The sequence below is a fragment of the Danaus plexippus genome, chromosome 4, assembly GCF_018135715.1.
Source record: "Danaus plexippus chromosome 4, MEX_DaPlex, whole genome shotgun sequence".
NCBI lineage: Eukaryota > Metazoa > Arthropoda > Insecta > Lepidoptera > Nymphalidae > Danaus > Danaus plexippus.
Window position 1 is genome coordinate 6858494 of NC_083538.1, and position 20532 is coordinate 6879025.

A 20532-nucleotide genomic window follows, 5' to 3' on the forward strand; every position below is an offset into this window, starting at 1 on the left:
TGATCTAGATTTGATTAAAAAAAATTCAAATTCGAATATTATGTAACATATTGTTCTAACATTATATTCTCTAATTATATTTAAAAAAAACTAGCTGTATAGATTATATGAATGTCAATGGATTTTTTGTTTTTAAGAAAATTAGTGGCACTCAAAATAACTATCATTGGTAGGTATATTGTGAAAAGACATGTTGATAAAAAAATTTTAAACTTGAATTATAGATAAATAAACACTCACACGAATGAAGTAGAATATATGACCAGCAATTTCAATTGTAACAAAAAGTGTACATAACAATATTTAAATTTATATTTTTAAGAAATACAAAATAATTTCAATATCAAATTTGAAGTTCTAGCTGCGCAAACCGTCTGAGACTATACAATCTTATATCAAATAAAGAGTTATTCTAATCCTCTAACAAACAATACGCGGAGAAACACGTCACAGCTCGTATTGATTTAGATAATTGTGTTACATGATTTTTGAACATTAAACATCACTTGGTACCTATGATGATAATGAATGTGACGAATTTTCATTGTGAAATCAAATAATGTCACATACGTTACTTACAGCGGTATCATGTGCGGAGATGTCAATGAAATACTGTGTTTTATAAGTCGAGACCTTTCTAAGGCTACTACCGACAATAGCAAACACATTATTGATACCAAATATTTGTAAGCGCTACACCAATTACATAACATTTTAAATGACATTAAAGGTAACGTTGTGGTTTATCATAACAGTGCTGTGAAGTGGGAAATGATATCGGGACACATGTTTGAGCGCTATTTGCCATGCTAGTGTCGTGTCGGCTGAACGCAAAGCTTGTTCCGAATGATGGATGGGTCGGCGCGTTCACAAAGCGATCCGATGATAACACTTATCATCTATCGACTGTTGTCGATGTCGCAATCAACAACGCCCGCGGTAGCCGACTGTGGACTAACCTACCGCGGACTGCCTGCTCGCCTACACCCGCTATCATATTGTATTAATCCGTCCCGCTCATTATGACACGTACACTACGCTCACCTTCATTATGTATATATATACATTTCATATTTAAGAAATATATATATTTTTGTTAAATTTAATTTACTATACCTAGTCTGATATTTTTTTACGACTACTCTCAGTTAACCGACTGTACATTTAATCAATTAATAAGATAGTCCAATAGTTTTATTAGTTTTAACTCAATTAATATTCTTTTGTATGTTTTAAATTAATATATGCTGTAATCATAATATAAATATATCCTTTACTCGGACGGTTCATCTCCGGTTTGACTCAATTAGCAAATTAAGGTGTATCTGTAATCTTATCACCGGCACCGGATAATTTTACATTTAGTAGGTTACGGCTACAAATGATTCACTCAAATTTCTATACTCAATATATTTCAAGTGTTAATTAAAATAAATAGAGAATTAAAGCTAACTTCTATCGGGAATTTATTAAAACATGGAGATACTTTCTTTTTCTTTTTTTTTTCATTTAAAAGTATAAAAAAATATATATTTTATTTTAAAATGTGTACCTTAGTATTTTTTATATTTCAGCAGAATTCGATACATTATTCCATTTACTATTAGTTTGTAGCTACATAGATTTTATTTATTATATACATATGTATTATTCTATCCTATATAAACATATACATAACACAGGTGACATGTACGTATAATATAAAAGCGAGTTAATTATTGTTAATGTGTCTTCAATCAAGATAAGCTGCAATAAAATTTCTAAGGTTAATCCGATTATAATGTTAAATTACAAATGAAAACAATTCGTATGTGATAACACGTTATCACTCAGAGATATGTTCTTTGATACGACCATCGCTGGTAAGCGAAACAAATATTTAATATCACAAATTCCTAAAGCCCTATGGGTTATTTAATTTCGTAAATCAGATGTTATATTTCTTTGAAGGTATTATATGAGATTATGTCAATACTATGTTTTGGCAGCGGCTTAGATTGTGTTATATTGATTTATTGCCACACTGTAGTTATGTTCTAAGTCGTATTAAAATTTCATGGAATGTCTCAAGGAAAGGATTTTTTCTCGGTGGTGGGTCCTGATGGATGCCCAGCTCTATATCCACATACCACGGTAATCAGCTGATTAGTTCTGGCGCTAAGGAATAGCAAACAAACTTAGACCACCGACGTGTTAAATGTCACTCATATTATAAATGCTCCTGTTTTTTGTGTTTTTCTAATGAGTATGAACAATTTGACGAGTTTTGGATGAAAATATAACAATAATAGGAACTGGTGAAAAAAATATTGTCATTATAAAATGACAGAGTTTGTTAAGAAACTTCTAACAATTTAATGGTCAGATGAGTTAGAGTTGTTTCAAGAACTGTTGTTTAATTTTTTTCTTTGTAATATGTGTTCAATCCATAAAGCATATGTATACAAAAAAATTAACGATCTCAGATCCGTACATCATGTTCAAGGCAATGTTTTAGTTAAAAACAGTTTATATCAAAAACTAGAATAAAGAATACAAGTACTATTTGTAACTGCAAGGGTTAAACCAGCTCATTAACGTTTCTAAAAGCTAACTCAGTTTATAGGACGTCGCAATTATGCAGCAGGTTCATTGACATAGGGATTTCGATCAAACCAATATAAGTTGATTGCGATCAGTGTTATCAGTAACGTATTGATGTAATAACCGGTATCATTTACCCTCGACACAGTTCCAATGTTTACCCGACATTTGGTCGGAAATAATTACCCTTAAAGCATGTCCACTAGCATTTGGTAAATTAATTCTAACATGGACAACAGATAAATTCGTCTGCCGCTTGATATGTTTGCTCAGGATTTGGAATGCATGCAAACGGAAATATGTATGTGTGAAATTAATGTGAATAAAGGCGAGGTATATGCGAAGCGTTACTAGTTAAAATAGTAATGTTAGTATTGTCAAAGAGTGTGATGGTCGGAGCGTTTATTTTGATCACACCTTATATATACATTCGTCTGTGAGTAGTGACGTGTATCATTGAGTACAAGTGATCTACATGTGTGTTGTAAGCGTCGGGTGCGCATGCTCCTAATCCTCCGTATTAACGGCCGCTGGCGTCGTCGTGATTCAATATTTTTTATTTCTTTATTATTTTTATTCAGCGGACATCACTCGAACGTTTTATGTCCCTCCTTGAGTACACTGTCATAGATTTGTGACTGGATTTATATGAATATTTTTATTTAGTGTTGCGGTTACGCTATTTTTGTAAACTGCAACTGATTTATGCGAGCGGCTTGTTCATAAGAATATGTTTGAAATTACTGTTTGTGAGTCTGTATGCCGTAACATATGTAACGTTGTACGCAGATCGTCAAATGTCATCCGAGCCGACAATAAAGACGGAATCGACGACGCCGGGGGTCGGGCCTGATGAATCCTCGTTGGATGATAAGGGGGATAAAAAGAACAAGCGGCAAAGAAGACAGCGGACTCACTTCACCAGCCAACAGTTGCAAGAGTTGGAGGCGACCTTCGCCAGAAACCGCTACCCGGATATGTCCACCAGAGAAGAGATAGCCATGTGGACCAACCTCACTGAGGCGAGGGTCAGGGTGAGTTATGACACATTGATATTCAAATATTTCAATTCGACGCACGGAGCTTTAGTAGATACAGTTATATTGAAGTCTTCACAGGCGGTTCATGTGTTTCATAAAAGTTATAAAGTTTCAACATTTTACTTTACGTTCGGCAAAAAAAAACTTTAATATTTTTTATGCAAACTATTGATATCGCACTCATGATATTTATAAACGCCCGATAATCTACGTATACATTTGTTATCATAAAAATCATGAATTAAAGTTTTACTTTCAAGGTTAAATTCATTCAAACTCATCATAAGATCAGTTTTTATAAACATGTTAATAGGTCAATAGTGACCTACATATGTTAGATCAGATTTAAAGCCATTCAATTAGTGTCGAAGGGTGCTTGTTTCCCATCGAGCACTGGGTCACTGGTGGTCGGTGCTGCTGGCTGCTGGTAGTCTCATGGCGTCGCACACGTTACTAAGGAGTGCGATGTTTATACTAATCGTTGCATCCGGAGTGCGTTCGATATATTTTTGTAGCCGCTTCGAACGGAACACCGAATCCCTTAATCCCCGAGGATTTGAACCGTCTATTTCGGTCTTTTCATAATCCACGGCTTAACTGTGATCGCATCCACACACTGTCAATAGTTTTGGAAGGCCCTGTTAGAGATTCTGCGGTTCAACACGCCCTCTATTTACAATGTTCCGAATTCGTAGAATATTTTTCGGTTTCTTCGCCATTCTGTGTTAGCGTCGTTTGTTAATCTCTCGGACGTGTCGTGTAGGTAGCGTTCGACGCGGATGAAATTGTCATAAAGAACATGTCTTCCTGCAATATTTATAAGGAACTGTGACGTCATAACAATAAATATATTTAAATATATTAAATGATGATCCCCGATGTATTACATGTATGTGGGTATTTCAATCCTATATACAGTTTTGTTATCTTTAAAGAGTATAAGCTTCACTAAACAGCATTGTTAATTCACAGTCAATTAATCGTAATACATCACAGATATGTGTAAATTGATATTTCGAGATGAACCCGGTGTATTTCAAGTGTAGGTATATTAATTTGAAGTCGTAGCCGACTCTACTGAAAGGCAGCGTGTTCTCTTTAAAACACGACTCCGGCTCGTTAATAGGGCTGTCTCATAATAATTAAACGAATATACAATATAATCTTCATATAATTGTTATGTCATTTTTATATATGAAAAATATATTTATAAATTAATAAAAAAATATCTAAAATATGATATATGCAAGGTGATATACATAATACAGATATGTTTATTGTAAAGGCAAGCAAACAACTGCCTATTTATAATTAACCGGAAATTTAAATTAATTACATTAAATATTTGACGAAATATTAATAACATTAATACTGCAACTGATAATAAAATTAAAGATAAAAATGAAAGATAACATTAAATTTCCATTAATAACAGAGAAACTAAAAAATATTCCTCAATATAATATATTATTTTAATACACAACACATGTAGTGCCATCCCCGGGACAGGGATTAGTTTCATCTCGTCCCAGCATCTCTCAATAAATCTGTGCGCGTGCGGCTCGATAAATCGTCCGACATTATTTTTGTTAGCCACTCATTAGGGTCATTGGCTGATCATTTGCTCCTTGAATACTATATCTCAATACAATGTTTTCTTTACCACACTCGCGACCAGTTACTGTACTGAACGCTAACATCTTTAGCGTTTTAAGCATATTTTTGACACGTTTTATTATTTGCAAGCGTTTGTTGATCTTGTTTCGCTTCCCGTGATATCCGCTTCACGTACGTATATTAATTCCGAATCATTAGTATTGTTAAAGTGTTATAAGAATATATATTTTAGTTTTAATGGTATAAATTATATGGTGTTTAACTAAAATCTATCGATATTATTCAAAAATTATGTTGTTCTGCATAAAATAAATAACAATGTTCTTGTAAGAGAGTCCCTGTCTCCAAGACCCGCCCTCCAATTTCTGTGAACCCAAATGGGTGTAACCGTCAAGCCAATCGTCCGTAAAACAACTCCTGACATATTTCATTCTACGTAACGCATATCCGATAGATTAACCCATCGATTATGATACAAATACATGTAATTTTTGTATCCGAAGCTCCAGATGTTGTTGAGATGTTTCTGTTGAGATCGCTCCCACACGTCCTTTATATTATAGCTTTTTAAAGACGATACTCTGGAAAGGTAATGTTAGCGTTACGGTATAGTAAAATATTGCAATGATTACTTTATATACTCCCAGCTCTGTTTAAAAAAATCTTGAATTTGGTTGACGAAAAAAGATTTTTTTTTTATTTTTAACAAAAATATCATCACATTTAAATAAAACTGCGTACATATACATCTTTGATGTAATTTGCGTTGTAATGTACTCGGCGCCCGCAGGGTGAATCCATGAATGCTTAGAAGTTTCGTCTCGTCTTGTCTCTTCCATTATTTTACATTTCATCCAAAATTTTCAATTGATGACATCAAGACGAAACAAAACAAACGCTTCAGCGGAATGTAAACGTGTCCTCGCGACGTTCAGACGCTATATGACTGGTATTTCCTGATAATATAATGGTAAGTGTATCTCAATGTATGAGCGTAGTCCGGTAACATTATTTGTTCCGTATCTATATTCCGCCGCTCGCCCGCTACGTTTTTAACGCGTGTCGTCTATCGCAGCCTGCAAACAGTTTAACGTTCACACCGTTATTTTAACTAACATTTCAACGTTCAGCCTCCACACGTTTTTCCGCTACGCCCGCTGAATGTAAACGGGATTTGCGAAGCTTTCTATTTTTACTCTATTTGATTTCAGCCTTTTGATGTATTCTTTTTTTTTTCATATTCATATCGTATATCGCTCTGTAGTAACGCCCTGTACATTAATTCGTGTGTTTTATTGATATAGACTATATGCGGTACGTTAATATCACTTTCGTTAATAGAATAGCAACGCGAAAGCGATCACTGCTAAATTATTCTATCTGGTTAGCCAAAAATACTACCGTCGAAACATATTGAGCTTTATATTGTTTGTATAAGGTTTGTTATTAAAAGACATCGCATCTTCCTTGAGGTAATCTCCTAGAATACTAGATGTCTAACAAATATCTCTCTCGTGTTTTGATAGGCCGACGTTGAGTGTTTTGATCGGACAGATTTTCTATGGATTTATCTAAGAATTTATTTCAATGAATGGCGCTAAATTCGTGTCCGACTCTGTTATGTTTGCAATACGCACTATTACATGTGCTTATTGAGTTCTATGTTTTTTTCTAACAAATCCCCAGCCAGAGCTTTTCCTGAATGGATTCCAACTTTGATGTTATTGTTCTAAATAATAACTCGCTTTACGTCGTGTCCGGTTTGAAACTTCGATTTACCAGCAATGTAACATAAATAGTGTTCCAACGTCATATATTTTCTATATGAAATTGTATTCAATGTAAAGGAACTTATTTTCCGTAGTAATAAGAGTTGTAACATAATATTTTCGTTTCCCGCCGATCAAGGAAGTAACTTTCCACTCTGCGGGGTGCATTCAATAAATGTTGTCAAATAGGGTTATCAACTCCTATAATATAATACATAAACGCAACCTATTTAACGACACTTATTTTTATACGTAAAAATAAAATATAATATCAAGTTATCTCTCTTATAACCATATTAAGTACCACATACATTTTTATAGTTCCAACTTTAAACAATATATAATATAAAGAAAAGCCCTGGATAGTTATTTATTACTTCAACTAGTTTCCCTCAGATATTTAATAAAATATAAAACTTTCGTATGAACCGTAAGCAGCGACATCCCTAAATCTGGCACGTGTCAAATCCTAGTTCATATCCATTTATTCGAGCCCATGTTTATTTGACTTCGGTATAGTGCGAAAGTAAATAGAATTATAGAATTATAGTCTCAATAGCTATGTACATATATATCATAATACCTTGAACAGCAGCAGTACCAATGGACCGGCATTTGATTGATGAGTCTAATAAAGTGATTCTGGTTTAATTTAAATTTAAGGCAATTTAGCGGGGCAGTGTCCCGCTGACCGTAAAATAGGTTTATTATTCGCATAGTGCGGTCCCATCCTTCATAGAGTCGTTTATTATGCGGACTACGTGACTAATGGGATGAAGCTCTGACTATATTTCGTGTTCCCGACCTCCAGGGTTAATCACATTAAAATCTTTCTTATACGAAACTATTCATTAAACATCTAATAAACTGGTAATGAAACAGAACTGATACAGCTCGCGATAGGTGTGGATAATCGTCATTTGAAATGTAATATATAATGTGTAAGGTATTTATAGTCGGACAGGGTGATGAGTTTAGTGAATGTCTTATAAGAACATTTAATGTGAAGTAAATTTATGGAGACATGGCTCTCCAAATGATTTTACTTGTTAATTTTTTTATGAACTCATTATAATCATACATACTATAAACCCATAAATCACTATCTAAATATTATCTTTCTCCAACAACCTAGTTTTAATAGTTAGTTCGATTTAACCAGACAATTTAAGTAATGCCTTCTTATTAGAATTAATTTGTTTCCGTATTTAACTGAATAATCTAATTTAAATGTAACTTATTCAATAAAGATGCCTATAAATGATACCGTTATATTATTAAAACTGAACGAGTCTAACCTTGGTTTAAGATTTTTATATTGTGTTATAAAGACGTTTTCTTCGTTTTTCTCATATCTGTTTATACTGATGGATAACGAAAATAAATCTGGCTACTGAAATATAAAATGGCCATTGTGAATATTGTTAAAGGGACATAGATATTTAAATGAAACTTTAATGGGAAAATTATGCGCGTATAATACACGGAAACGGATATAAGGCAGCACATACCAATACATATAGTAAGGTCAACACAAAGGGACGTCATTAATCTTAGACCAAACGTTGAGTGAATCCCAGCATCCTTACGGTTTTATTAGAATTTTTGTTTTTCGTTAGTCGATAAAATGACTCCATATATAATTTCAACAACACGATTCTCTTATCACGTGAGGTTGGTAGTAACACAATAACGTAATGGCAGTCGTTAGATGTTGTTGATATTTTAAAGTGAGATCGCCATATGAAGACTTAAACTTAAAGATTAATTATGTTAAATTTTTTGTAATTTTTTTTTTACTTTAACACCTCGGAAGTTTAGTCACAGCTGACAAATAAAAAAAAGCCATCAGTATCGATTACGGAAACATTAAAAAAATATCCCCCTCGCGCTTGACGGAGGACAGCCTCAACATCCTACAATAATATATTTAAAGGATTAGCCCTCCGTCGCAATATCGCGACCCTCCGTCCTACGCCCCGCCGCCCGCCGCGTTGGCCGCTATTCAAATAATGGAAATTATTTCCACATATGTGCACCCAAATAAATATCACTCCACTGTCGTTATTGAGCAACCCGACGCCTCCGCGATGAAGCCTCGCCCGGTCATGGGCTGATATGAATATATCACTCCGCTCAACCAAATATCCAAACGCTAATTCATACAGTACATCCGGGAGGGTATGAACAGCCTCGGAAATCTAGATATAAGTTAACCTGCTCGCAAAAAAATTTAACCACGCGAATTCGCTGAATTTATGTTAGGAAAAACAAACGCTCGTATATGGGGTGGAAACGAGCGTTTATGTTCACTTAACCGAGGAAAGAGGGTATTATTTACCGTTCCGGCTGGTTGAACACGCCACACTGAGTGAGACAAATACCGACGGCGGTACAATATTTATGGCAGTCGCTACGTGGATTGCGCAATTTATCGTGAACACCTCACGTCGGCGATCGATCGCGCGTTGACGGACGTGGCCATACATCAGCGAGCGCGTTATCTGTCCTCACGAAGACTAAACGCGCCGATTCCTCGGACCTCCGGCCTCCGGCACCCGTCAAATAACGACATCTGTCTGATGAAGGCCTCATGGTTTGTTCCACCGTCGCTCGTAAATTCTTCTGCCGCTGGCTGGGAGCCGTCCCGTCCAATCGCGATGCTCGTTTATCTTCATTTCGCGACCGCAATTAGACGGGTCGTTGGCTGCGGTCGGCGCCGCCCTCGCCTCCTCGCCTCTTACACTACGTGGCTCGAATACGAGTACACCGACGCGCCGCTTCGTTCTGTCAACTTTGTAATGAGTAAAGTTAATGGCCCCCCACGCAATGCAGCCCGTGCCCGCATTCCGAATCTTGTTAAAACTTTCCTAAACTAAAAATACATTTTATAAAGATTAAAAATGAAGGAAAATCTTGTTACAGGTATGGTTCAAAAACAGGAGAGCCAAGTGGAGGAAGCGCGAGAGGAATGCGATGAACGCAGCGGCAGCGGCCGCGGCCGACTTCAAGAACGGTTTCAGCACTCAGTTCAACGGTCTGATGCAGCCCTTTCCCGACACCGAGGCCTTGTACTCCTCGTATCCTTACAACAACTGGGCCGCTAAGGTCCCGAGCCCTTTGGGGACGAAGAGTTTCCCGTGGCCGGTGAATCCGCTCGGATCCGTGGTGCCCGCGAGCCATCACCAGGGTTCCGTGAACTGTTTCAACACGGCGACCTCGATGGGCGCGGTGGGCGGCGGCGGGATGGCCGGCGTCGGGAGTTCCGCAGGCGTGGGAGGCGCCGTCGCCCCCTGTCCCTACACGGCTCCCCCCAACCCGTACAGTATGTACCGCGCCGAGCCTTGCCCGGCGATGTCGTCGTCCATCGCCTCGCTGCGGCTCAAGGCCAAGCAGCACTCCTCGGGCTTCAGTAGCGGCTACGGCGGCGTGTCGCCCGTGTCCAGGGCCGGCTCGGCGCCTCTCTCGGCCTGTCAGTACGGCGGCGGCGAGCGGCTCTGAGACTTGGCCCGCGGGGAATCCCCGCCGCTGCGCTCATAGTGCACCCTACACCGATTACGTTCATGTGATCCGAAACCGCGGGCAATAACATGTGTAAATATCTAGCTACGTTATACCAAAGCGATGTGTGCAATTTTTACAAGCTTACGTATTAGAATTACAGCGATATAGACTAGATCACGTTGTAAATATATAATTAGAATATTTATTATTTCTTTATTATATTTTGAAGCATTTAATTGTAGGTTATAAAAAACGATTGTTATTTACTTGGATATTTTTATGGCGACTTCATGATTTGCCCGTCTTACAAGTCATCGCTGGGTGAAAACTTTAAAACATGCTGCAGATTCTGTATGAAGAGTTAATTTAATAAAAAATAAAGTTTTTTTACGAGACCTAAATAATAATAGGTGTAACATACATGTCCTTGAACGACTCATTGACGGAACCAAAGCGAAGCACCGCGGGGGGAGAGTCATCAATTATATTATACGAAATAAGTAAACGAACACCAAAGCTGTAATTACTATGTATTAAATCTTTATTTTACACTCTAGTATAAAAATTAATTGAATAAGATGAAACAAATTATAATATCTTCATTAAGCCAGCCTTCCACTGTGATTCCTATAACATACAAACATATGTTTTCACCAATATTCTAAAACTACCTTCGTTTCATTCGGAGAGGACATAAATAAATTTCTTATACAGCAAATATGAAGAAAAATAAACATTTTACGTAAAACTGTCACAACGCAATCGCAGTGGAATCGTATTGGTTACAGAATTTATAAGAATGAGATTATTGTAACTGAGATCTCATTATTGATACGAGTACTTAATAATTTAATATCCAGTTATATTGTAAATAATCGTAACGTGTAGCGACTATCATAGGGAGATCTACGAAAACTGGGCGTTACTCGGCCGTTATAATTAAAACCATAATAATGTTAAGATAAAAACGAGATTAAAGTGATCTTAAAGTGGCACGCGGACGCCCAGCGTATGTAGAACCTTTAACAAATTAGTTATACCAAGTCGCGTGTGCCTACTTATAAAAAATCCCAAACAACGTATTGTTTATAATGTAAATACATGTTATATGAAGTGTAACGAGGTTTTCATTTTATACATATCAAAGGTAATAAGTGCGGAATTGTTGTTCAAATATTATTTTGTAAATGTATTCGAAGGATAACTGGTTGTTTTGTAATTTAAAACCTCTAGTCATAATAAAAAATATCACCGAACACACATTCGTTTCATTCCAACGCCCGCCACAGGATTTTTGTGTTAGTGGACAAGTTAATTTGTATTTAAAACACTATATCCTTTAAAAATTTTATTTAATAACGGAATGTTTGCGATCATACTAGTTCTTTTACGCAGTAAAAATCTATATACAGGTTGATTAGAAAAAGAGAATAGGTAGGTGTATGTAAATATCGACGGAAGAAGTTGGACATTGAGAATAACAGATTAAAGTAAGTTTTAAAACTAGTCTCTGTTCATAAAACTGTGGTACCATCATCAGAATCAAAAACTAATAACTGACTGTGTTCAGTTAGGGAATGAGAACTCTTAGTTAGATTACTATTAAAAAGATAGTAGTATCGGCTATTAAACATTTATAATGGAGTATAAAACCAAGCCAGTGGCAAATTACTTGTATTACACTTACACTACACAGACTAAGCCTGGCCATAAATATTGTTTCAAACAAGACCATTTTTATATTGTGCTTAACATTTATAAAGAATTATTACAGTGTGTTCACTTTAAACATCTCAGAATATTAATTCGATGTGGTCTCCAGTAAGTACTTGTAACTATGGTCCTTGACACGCACTTTTCTTTGGGAATATTTTTAGCCAAGAATATGTTACGTTTTAGCAACTTCCAATTATAACGGTGTTTAAATCAGCTGTCTAAAATTGACCTTAAATCGAGTGCATTAAGTTTAGAATCAGATGACGGTCAGTCTTCAGCTCTCATGAAGTTCAAAACTTTCGTTCTTAACCTTCTCAAAATGATATATCGATGAACTTGTGCTTATGTTCCGATACCTTTTTCACAAAATATTGCTCATTCACTGCTTCATGGGTAACACTCGTCAGATCCCTTTGAAGTCGGATAATTGCTACATTGCGGAAACTCGTGAGGACTATCAGAATAAATACGGTCATTTGTTTTCTTAAAATATTTGTCAAGGTTAATTTTTTTTAGATTAAGTAGTTGTTTATTTTACCACAATATTGTTTTTTAAATTATGGGTTTAGAAATGACCTATGCTTCTCTATAGGTTGCCAGTTCAGAGTGATATTTAAAAAAAAACCGACAGGATTTAAGGTCAGTTCTTCATCTTCAAGATAAAATCGTTTACTTTCCCATAGAATTCTTTGGAATACCTAACCTTACTGCTGTGATTTCCTCTTTCGTAATAATACTAAGTGTCCGGCCAGATCATTTTCTGTCTCAATCAGAGGAGGTTTTTTTTACAACTTAATAGCTTAGTAATCAAACATTTCACTAATAACATCATATGGAGGAATTAAAATATTTTACTTTACGTAAATGTTTATAAGACAATTACTTTACCACCCTACGAATTTTAATATTATAATCTATTCATTCGAAAAGACAAAACAAAAAAGATACAATGGAAAGTCGAACAAAAATTACAGATTCGAAATTCAAAAATTATATTTTGTTTTATTTTTTAATTGTAATACAATTTACGGCCAGACTGAGTAGTTAAAAGTGACTTACAGATCAATAGCAGACTTATTCAATGAAAAAAACAAAATGATCTCAGAAAATAAATAAAGTTACGGTATCCAACTGATACCTAACACCAGTAGCAGATAGATAGTGTTTTGGAAATTTTACAATAAAATTTTATTTCTTTACATTTTATATAATATTAAGGAGGCGTGTTGGACTATCTTCATGATAAAGTCTACGCTGATAGTTTTATCAATGTTAAAATAAAAAGTAATTGATATTTTTCGTATTTTATCACAAAATATGGCCGTCGTTTGTACCTACTTGTTTGTACTATATTGAAATAAGTTGTCATAATATGGCGTACATAATTTTTATATACGTATGTTTATATTAATTATTAATAATAATATATTTCATATATTGTGTCAGGCTAGGAGTAACAGATTAAATAATGTTGTAAAAAAAATCATTAGTTCTCAATAAAGACACACAAATCCATTTATTATAATTGATTAAATAAACTTATGAGAATATTAATATTTCTTAAGTAATAAAGCGACATCAAAACACATATTTTATTACGAAAATTTATTAGGGTGAGATTTGTGGAATCAGTAGACATTTTTTGATGACCGGTTTAAGTGTAGGATGTAATTTTTTTTGTTACTAGTGACGCGACCCGTGCCGTACTAATTGTATATTATAAGTCCTTAGATTTATTTTCGTCACTGCTTATAATTTAGTGTAATACTGAAGCATCGTTATTTTGTAATGGCAACATTTAAGTATCAACTTTTATTTGAAAACTATAAATAGTGGCTTCAGCCATTTCGTAGGACATTATTGGAAGTGATGCTAAACATTAAAAATCAGGACTGAAACTGTACGTTGAATATATAAAAATATGAATAAAATATTCAAGGTAAATATACCTACATAATACCTACAAGGTAAGGTACTTTATTAAACCACCACACAAAGCTACTCACGAGCCGATTTTTGTTTTTTGTATTTGAGTTTGTCCGTCACGTCTTAAGAAAAATTAGGTTTTAAAAGGCTCTACGGAATCAAAATAAACCTTGATTATATGTTTGAATTAAATTAAGTAAAGACGAGAACTAAATTAATTTGCAAGAAAGAAATAAAAAGGGAAAAATAAACGAAAAGGTTAATAATAAATACAAAACTTTTGTTTAATAAGAAATAACAAAGTTTTAAGACAAGACAACTTTAACAAAGCCAACTATTACTCGACGGTTATTTAAGGAGTGTATTACGTATGGACTTGAGATATAAATATGAAGCAATAATTGTTGAATATAAATAGACTGACTTGATGTTTACGATCTATAAATACAAACACGTTGACTGAAATACATGAGGAAGAGAACAGAGACATGTTATAAAGAATGTGAAAAGAAGAATTAAAGCAGAAAAAGAAGAGTAACAAAGTAAAAAGAAACACTTTGTCGTTAGAGTCTAACAAGAACATTTTATATAATACCACGTTCATGGTTATGACATTTAGGTACAACACTAAAAAGGGAAGAATTATTATTGTTCTACACAATCAATTATTGGTTGTTAAAAATCTTTCATCTTAAAATGAAAGAATGGCTTAACCCACTTAAACATAGGATAAAAATACACATCGTTACTAGGAAGGTCATATTAGGAGGTAAATGTTCAATACTCGTTTGGATTTAATTATATTCCCCATAATAAATATAATAGTAATATATGAATATTATATATTTTAAGGAAGATTAGGAAAATCAATTTTTTTTTAAAGAAAATGAAATATAATTAAAACTTTAATAAAATACCAATTACAATTGAAGTGCTTAAAAAAATCGCAAATTAATTTAGAAATTAAATTAGTCAAGTTAAATGTTGTCTATAGACGAATGTAATCTACAATAATTTTAAAATTTAAACAACTCATTTAAAAAATTCATGTAAAAGATGTGAAATTTGGGAAAAGTCCCGTATGATTAAATATATAATATGCTCGGGAAGTAATTTATAGGACGTACTCCAAATAACCGAAAGAAATAAATCTATATTTACTTTCAATATAGCGATTTCTATACTAAACTACAACATAAAGAACTCTAACCAGAAAAAAACATAGGAAAAGATTCATGAAAAATTACAAATTGTATATCGTTAAAAGTTTCACGTCCAATTCAAAGCCTTAAGAATACAGACAAAAATAAATGAAGCCAACGAAACTATGAAAGATTAAAAAAAACATATCCGTCGCTACAAAAATCTGTTAGTAATGAATGGAGAGTGGAAAAGTAATAGAAAATATAACAAGGAAATATACAAACAGGAAGACAGAATCGAGGAAAACACTTTGTACCAGAAAACCGCAAAAAAATAATATATAATACTAATAATTAATTGAAGGTAATGTTTTATATACGAACAGTATATAAGTCCCTAACAATTAGATAATTTATCGCTCTAAGTCCCCCAAAAAATTTCAAAGCAACTTCATTTCTTAAAACTTAACCAAAGTTAAATATATATTAAGTTCCGTGGCAATATTCCCGTTCCTAAGAACCAATCGCATCACCCTCTGTTGTTATTAATCTAAATAACAATGACCACAGACCAATGTATATATAACAGTTCGTATATTTATATTCTATATTAATAAGGAACTTCAAACACCTTGTAATACAACATTATTATATTTTAAGAATCATATTAAATATTCAGTAACTATCGAGAAAAAATTGCAAAATTTCATAAAAGTCAAGACTAAAGTGTATCCTTTTCCACATAATAATCATTTAAAAATAATACTAACGTTTTTCCTTTCACATGAATAAAGTAGCGTTTTCAATCAAAACTCAATAATTGGAAAATATTCATGAAAGTGAATCATTAGTAGGCTAAGTTGTACAACTTATATTTTAAACGTAGATTTATGTGTTACACTGTGATATACATACATACATAATACAAACATTTCTGTTATGAACGCATCCTAAAAACTAAGCACAGTAATTAATTCACTAAACAAAATAAATAATACCAAGCACCTGTACGATTAAAAGGAAATTGCTTGGAATAAAATTAAACAATAATACATTTGCGGTCCAGTAATAAAATTTTTCTTTATTAAAATGACCATTGATTCCTATATCTTCACATAAATATTTACCTCACAATGACGGATAAATTCCGGTGACATTAACGTTTTCAATAATGGAGTTTGCACTAAAAGATGTGCATTAAATCGAAATGGAAATGAAATTCACATTAGCATAAGCTATTTTATAGCGCATTGCTGGCGGCGGGAGATAAATTGCGTTGTCATGGCAACCGGACTACAAGAGACTGCGATGATTGCTGTAAATCTCTTTTGTATTGAATGAAAGACTGTCGAATTAAAAAAATATATATAAAACTATTAAATCATACCCAACACTATAAGTAAAGTGTTAATTAAAAACTATTCTAGACCATAATGTTTAATTAATTACAAATAATCTTTCTTATTTTGCGCGCTAAAAATTCTTAATTTAAATAACGAAAAAACTACGTGGTAATAAAATTGTTCTCAATGACGAAATTCTAACAATATCAACCGCAGATGTCATAAAGAAGATATCACTGACTAAGTAACTCGTGTAATATAAAACATACTTATATGAAATCACACTCGTACTGAGTATGGCTTAAGTAAGAACTTAATAAATTATTATATTTTTAATCTTTATATGTAATTTAATTGGTTCCAACGATCATCAGTAAGTAGTCTGTATAGAACTTTTTTAAATTGCAATACTTTAAATAAACACTTCAGATGAGTTTCAATGATTTAGTAATTTTGTTTCGTAGTAATGAGTTACTTTTGTTTTTTACAAAAATAGTTACTTATTGGGCATAATTTGATGAAAAATAAGAAATGGCAGCTCCAAGTATACTTCTATTATATTGTACACCATAGGCATTTTAATTATCACATTGTTTGTGCTATTTCATACCTATATTTACTAAAAATATATAAACTAAAATTTGTAAATAAACGTATAAATAATAAAATATTTTTCTATGTTACTTTCTTCACTGTATATTTCATAATATGTTCATTAATTTATAAAAAAAAAAATCTACTACGTTCAAGTATTCTGTATATTTTCTCGTATTCTTTACATCTTTATTATATCCTTTATTGCTCGTCAACCTACATACCGGACGTGGAAATCCGCTAAAAGAAACTACTACCTATTGAAAATTTTCAAACATGTCTCTCAATATTGTACTCGTTTCATTAGACGTAGATATAGTTATTCGGTTTCCTATTAATATCAATCTTATATAGTATTCGATAAACAGTAAGCCTACAAAAATAAAACATCTCCCAGCACTCCCAGACGGCAGATACCTCAGCGAGTATCTCAGCGTCAGGCGTTTAAGGAATACAGAAGAAATTGAGCGCGAAATTCCTTTCACACCAAACAGAAAGAAATTTATTTAAAATTGTTCGTAAAGAAAATTTCATTCGAGCTGATCCGGTTAAAACGCTTCTGTAAAACCTCCAAATCCTTTGAAAATTCCAACGTGAAAATTGGGGTCAAAGTTCGGCGTGCCAATAAATTGCGACCAATTGATTCACGAAATTCGGTGACATTAAGCGGAAAGTATACAATAATCCAGTAAATGATTATGTGAGGAGGCGGAGGCTGGCGGCGCAAACATACACTTCCCAGGTGTTCCGAACCAGGCGCTTTAAGGATTTAGCCGAGGATTTGCTTTCAATATTAGCCGTCCGCCGCCGAGGGCAGGCCCATGCCGTTCCGCTCCGACCTTTTTTATTATTTTGTCGCATCGTTTTGGCTCCAAATGGAATCATTCCGCCATCTACATTTTTATTTTTCAATTGCACTCCGATTAGTGGGATTAGCCGGTATCGCTTTCCGATTCTTTGCTCCTTTTGTCGGAGCTTTCGCGGACTAGCGCCAGACCGCTCTAATGACTCCCGCCTGAGGGCCGAGTCCGTATCAAGACTCACTAATGTATTTTTATTGTTTACACATATTATTTGATTCTGTTTTATTTGTTCTACGTCTCTTTGGTTACGTGAGCGTGTATGTTCGGTGGCCGACCGCAGTCTCGCGTCACGCGTTATCTTTATGATTGTAAACAGCAATGTTATTTTTTTTCTTTTATCACGGATGGCTCTAGTCGCTGAGGTCTGGCTCTGCATGCGTGTGCGCACGCGATATCATATCATACCCGGTTATATTATATTTGTCAACGATCAACACGACGTGTGCAGGACGCCTTACTATTATCTCGTAAAACAATATCCTTATAAAATAATATTCTTAATGGAATGACAATTTGACATGAGTATAAATACGGACAAGGTTATTTTTAATTTGGAATAATCTGCGTTTAGCTTCAAAGGTTTTATAGAACTTATATGTCTCTGTTACATTAAGTAACTTTATGAAATAATTAAAAAAAAAAAAATTATTTAAACAAATCATTTTTACTGTAGGTATCTACTAAAAGAAATTTGAGACAACGTCATCCAAATGATATTGTAAGATACGAAACATTCACATTTTAAGTTTTCGGAAATATTCTAATAAAATCATCTCAAATTAATCAAAACAACCAACATTATTTTGACCGAAGCAGGTAATACATCTAGCACCAAAGAGATTTCTTATTAAAACAATTACTTCACAACATACAAATTAATAATAAAATTACGTGTTCTTAAGGAATTCCAATAAATACATATTTGAATTTCGAATATGAATCGTTCATTATATTTAATTATAATAGGAAAGTTATTAATTACATGTATATAACAGTAAAACATAAACAGGTATGAGGCATGTCAATAGTTAACTGAACGCGGAGTGCTGGTTTGGGTGGAAAGGATCAAACTGGGATTAGAGGAACGACAACCAATCAAGGGTAACTGGACTGTTATACCTACATGAAATAAATGCGCCGCATAAAACTGTACGAAACAATTATAATAACCGACTCTATATTAACGCGATAAAGTTTATAATCGCCCGCAGCTAACGGTTTATTGATGTTTTGTTTCGAGGGAGGGTAGACGTATGAGAGGCGAGGGTACGAGTGCAGCCTCCGCAGACAATCTTACAAGTTAATTGTGTTCCGTGCCTCGAGCCGGCTGACTACAAAATAATATCGCATTCAGAGACGCCTCATACACTACTGTGACGTATACGTGATGTACAAACAGATTTAGATATTGCTCTTATTGTTGTATTATGAATTCTTGTTAGATACATTTTGTAATTTAGATTATTTAAGGGTAATATACACATTGTTATTATTTTTACTAATGAAGATTAGTATATTTTGAGTGGATTTCAATTTATTTTATTTTATTTTATTTTATACGTTGAGCTACAAGCGACGTCGGTCTGAACACCGCCTTAGGGAGAAGAAACCAGTAAATAAATAGGCTCCAGTTTGGATTTATTGCCTTTGCTGAAGCAGACAGAAAATTTATACACAACTATTATATAGTTTATATATATTTATAGTACGCTGCGACCGACAAACATCTTTATGGATTATGACATTGATTCAGCTACATAGTAAATTATTACCATATTATATTATTAATAAATAAAAAAAAAACAAGAAGCGAAGGAAATCATGTACATACCTAACAGTTTTCGGCATCTTATCACTACAAAATTTATCAGATTATGTTTACCTTCAAGATATAATACATAACTTTGTGGCATATTTATAATAATTCAACCTGGCAACACAAAGACAATCAGGACTTATTAAAAACTATATCACTTCAAAACTACAGATATTCGTGCTAATTTTGACAGTCAAATGATTTGAAAATTTCTATATTCCTTATATAATACTGTAAAAGTTGTTCCTTCTTGATACGAGTGTTTTAAACCATGTAAATAAGGCACACGAGCTTCACTACTTCAGTTATTATTCATTGTATGATCAAAGAAAATTATAACATATCATAGGAAGATCTCAAGGGGGAAGATTTATGAGCGGCACATAACGAGCTAGATGAGGCACTTTGATACACCCTGTATACATAGTGATAGATACTACGGCTAGTGTTTTAGACTATTACGAATTCCTATAATAAATACTGGCAAAAATACCGAGATAATCATGTTAATTAAATGTAAAATATTTCGTTATCTTTTAGCTATGTAAAGTAGCGTGTTGTTTGCAGGCCATATTAATGTATGTTTGTAGTGATTGACGAATGCGTCCTTGACAGAGAT

At 33.8% G+C, this 20532-nt stretch overlaps 1 protein-coding gene across 2 annotated transcripts in view; it reads left to right on the plus strand.

Moving 5' to 3' along the window:
* LOC116768762 (pituitary homeobox homolog Ptx1) overlaps window positions 1-11090 on the plus strand; it is a 30801-nt gene extending 19711 nt beyond the window's left edge. For both annotated transcript variants that reach the window (XM_032659571.2, XM_061526924.1), the window contains exons 4-5: window positions 3373-3617; window positions 9935-11090. In XM_032659571.2, the coding sequence (XP_032515462.1) occupies window positions 3373-3617; window positions 9935-10510 (821 nt within the window). In that variant the 3' untranslated portion in view covers window positions 10511-11090. The remainder of the gene's footprint in view (window positions 1-3372; window positions 3618-9934) is intronic.
* The last annotated feature ends 9442 nt before the right edge of the window (window positions 11091-20532 follow it).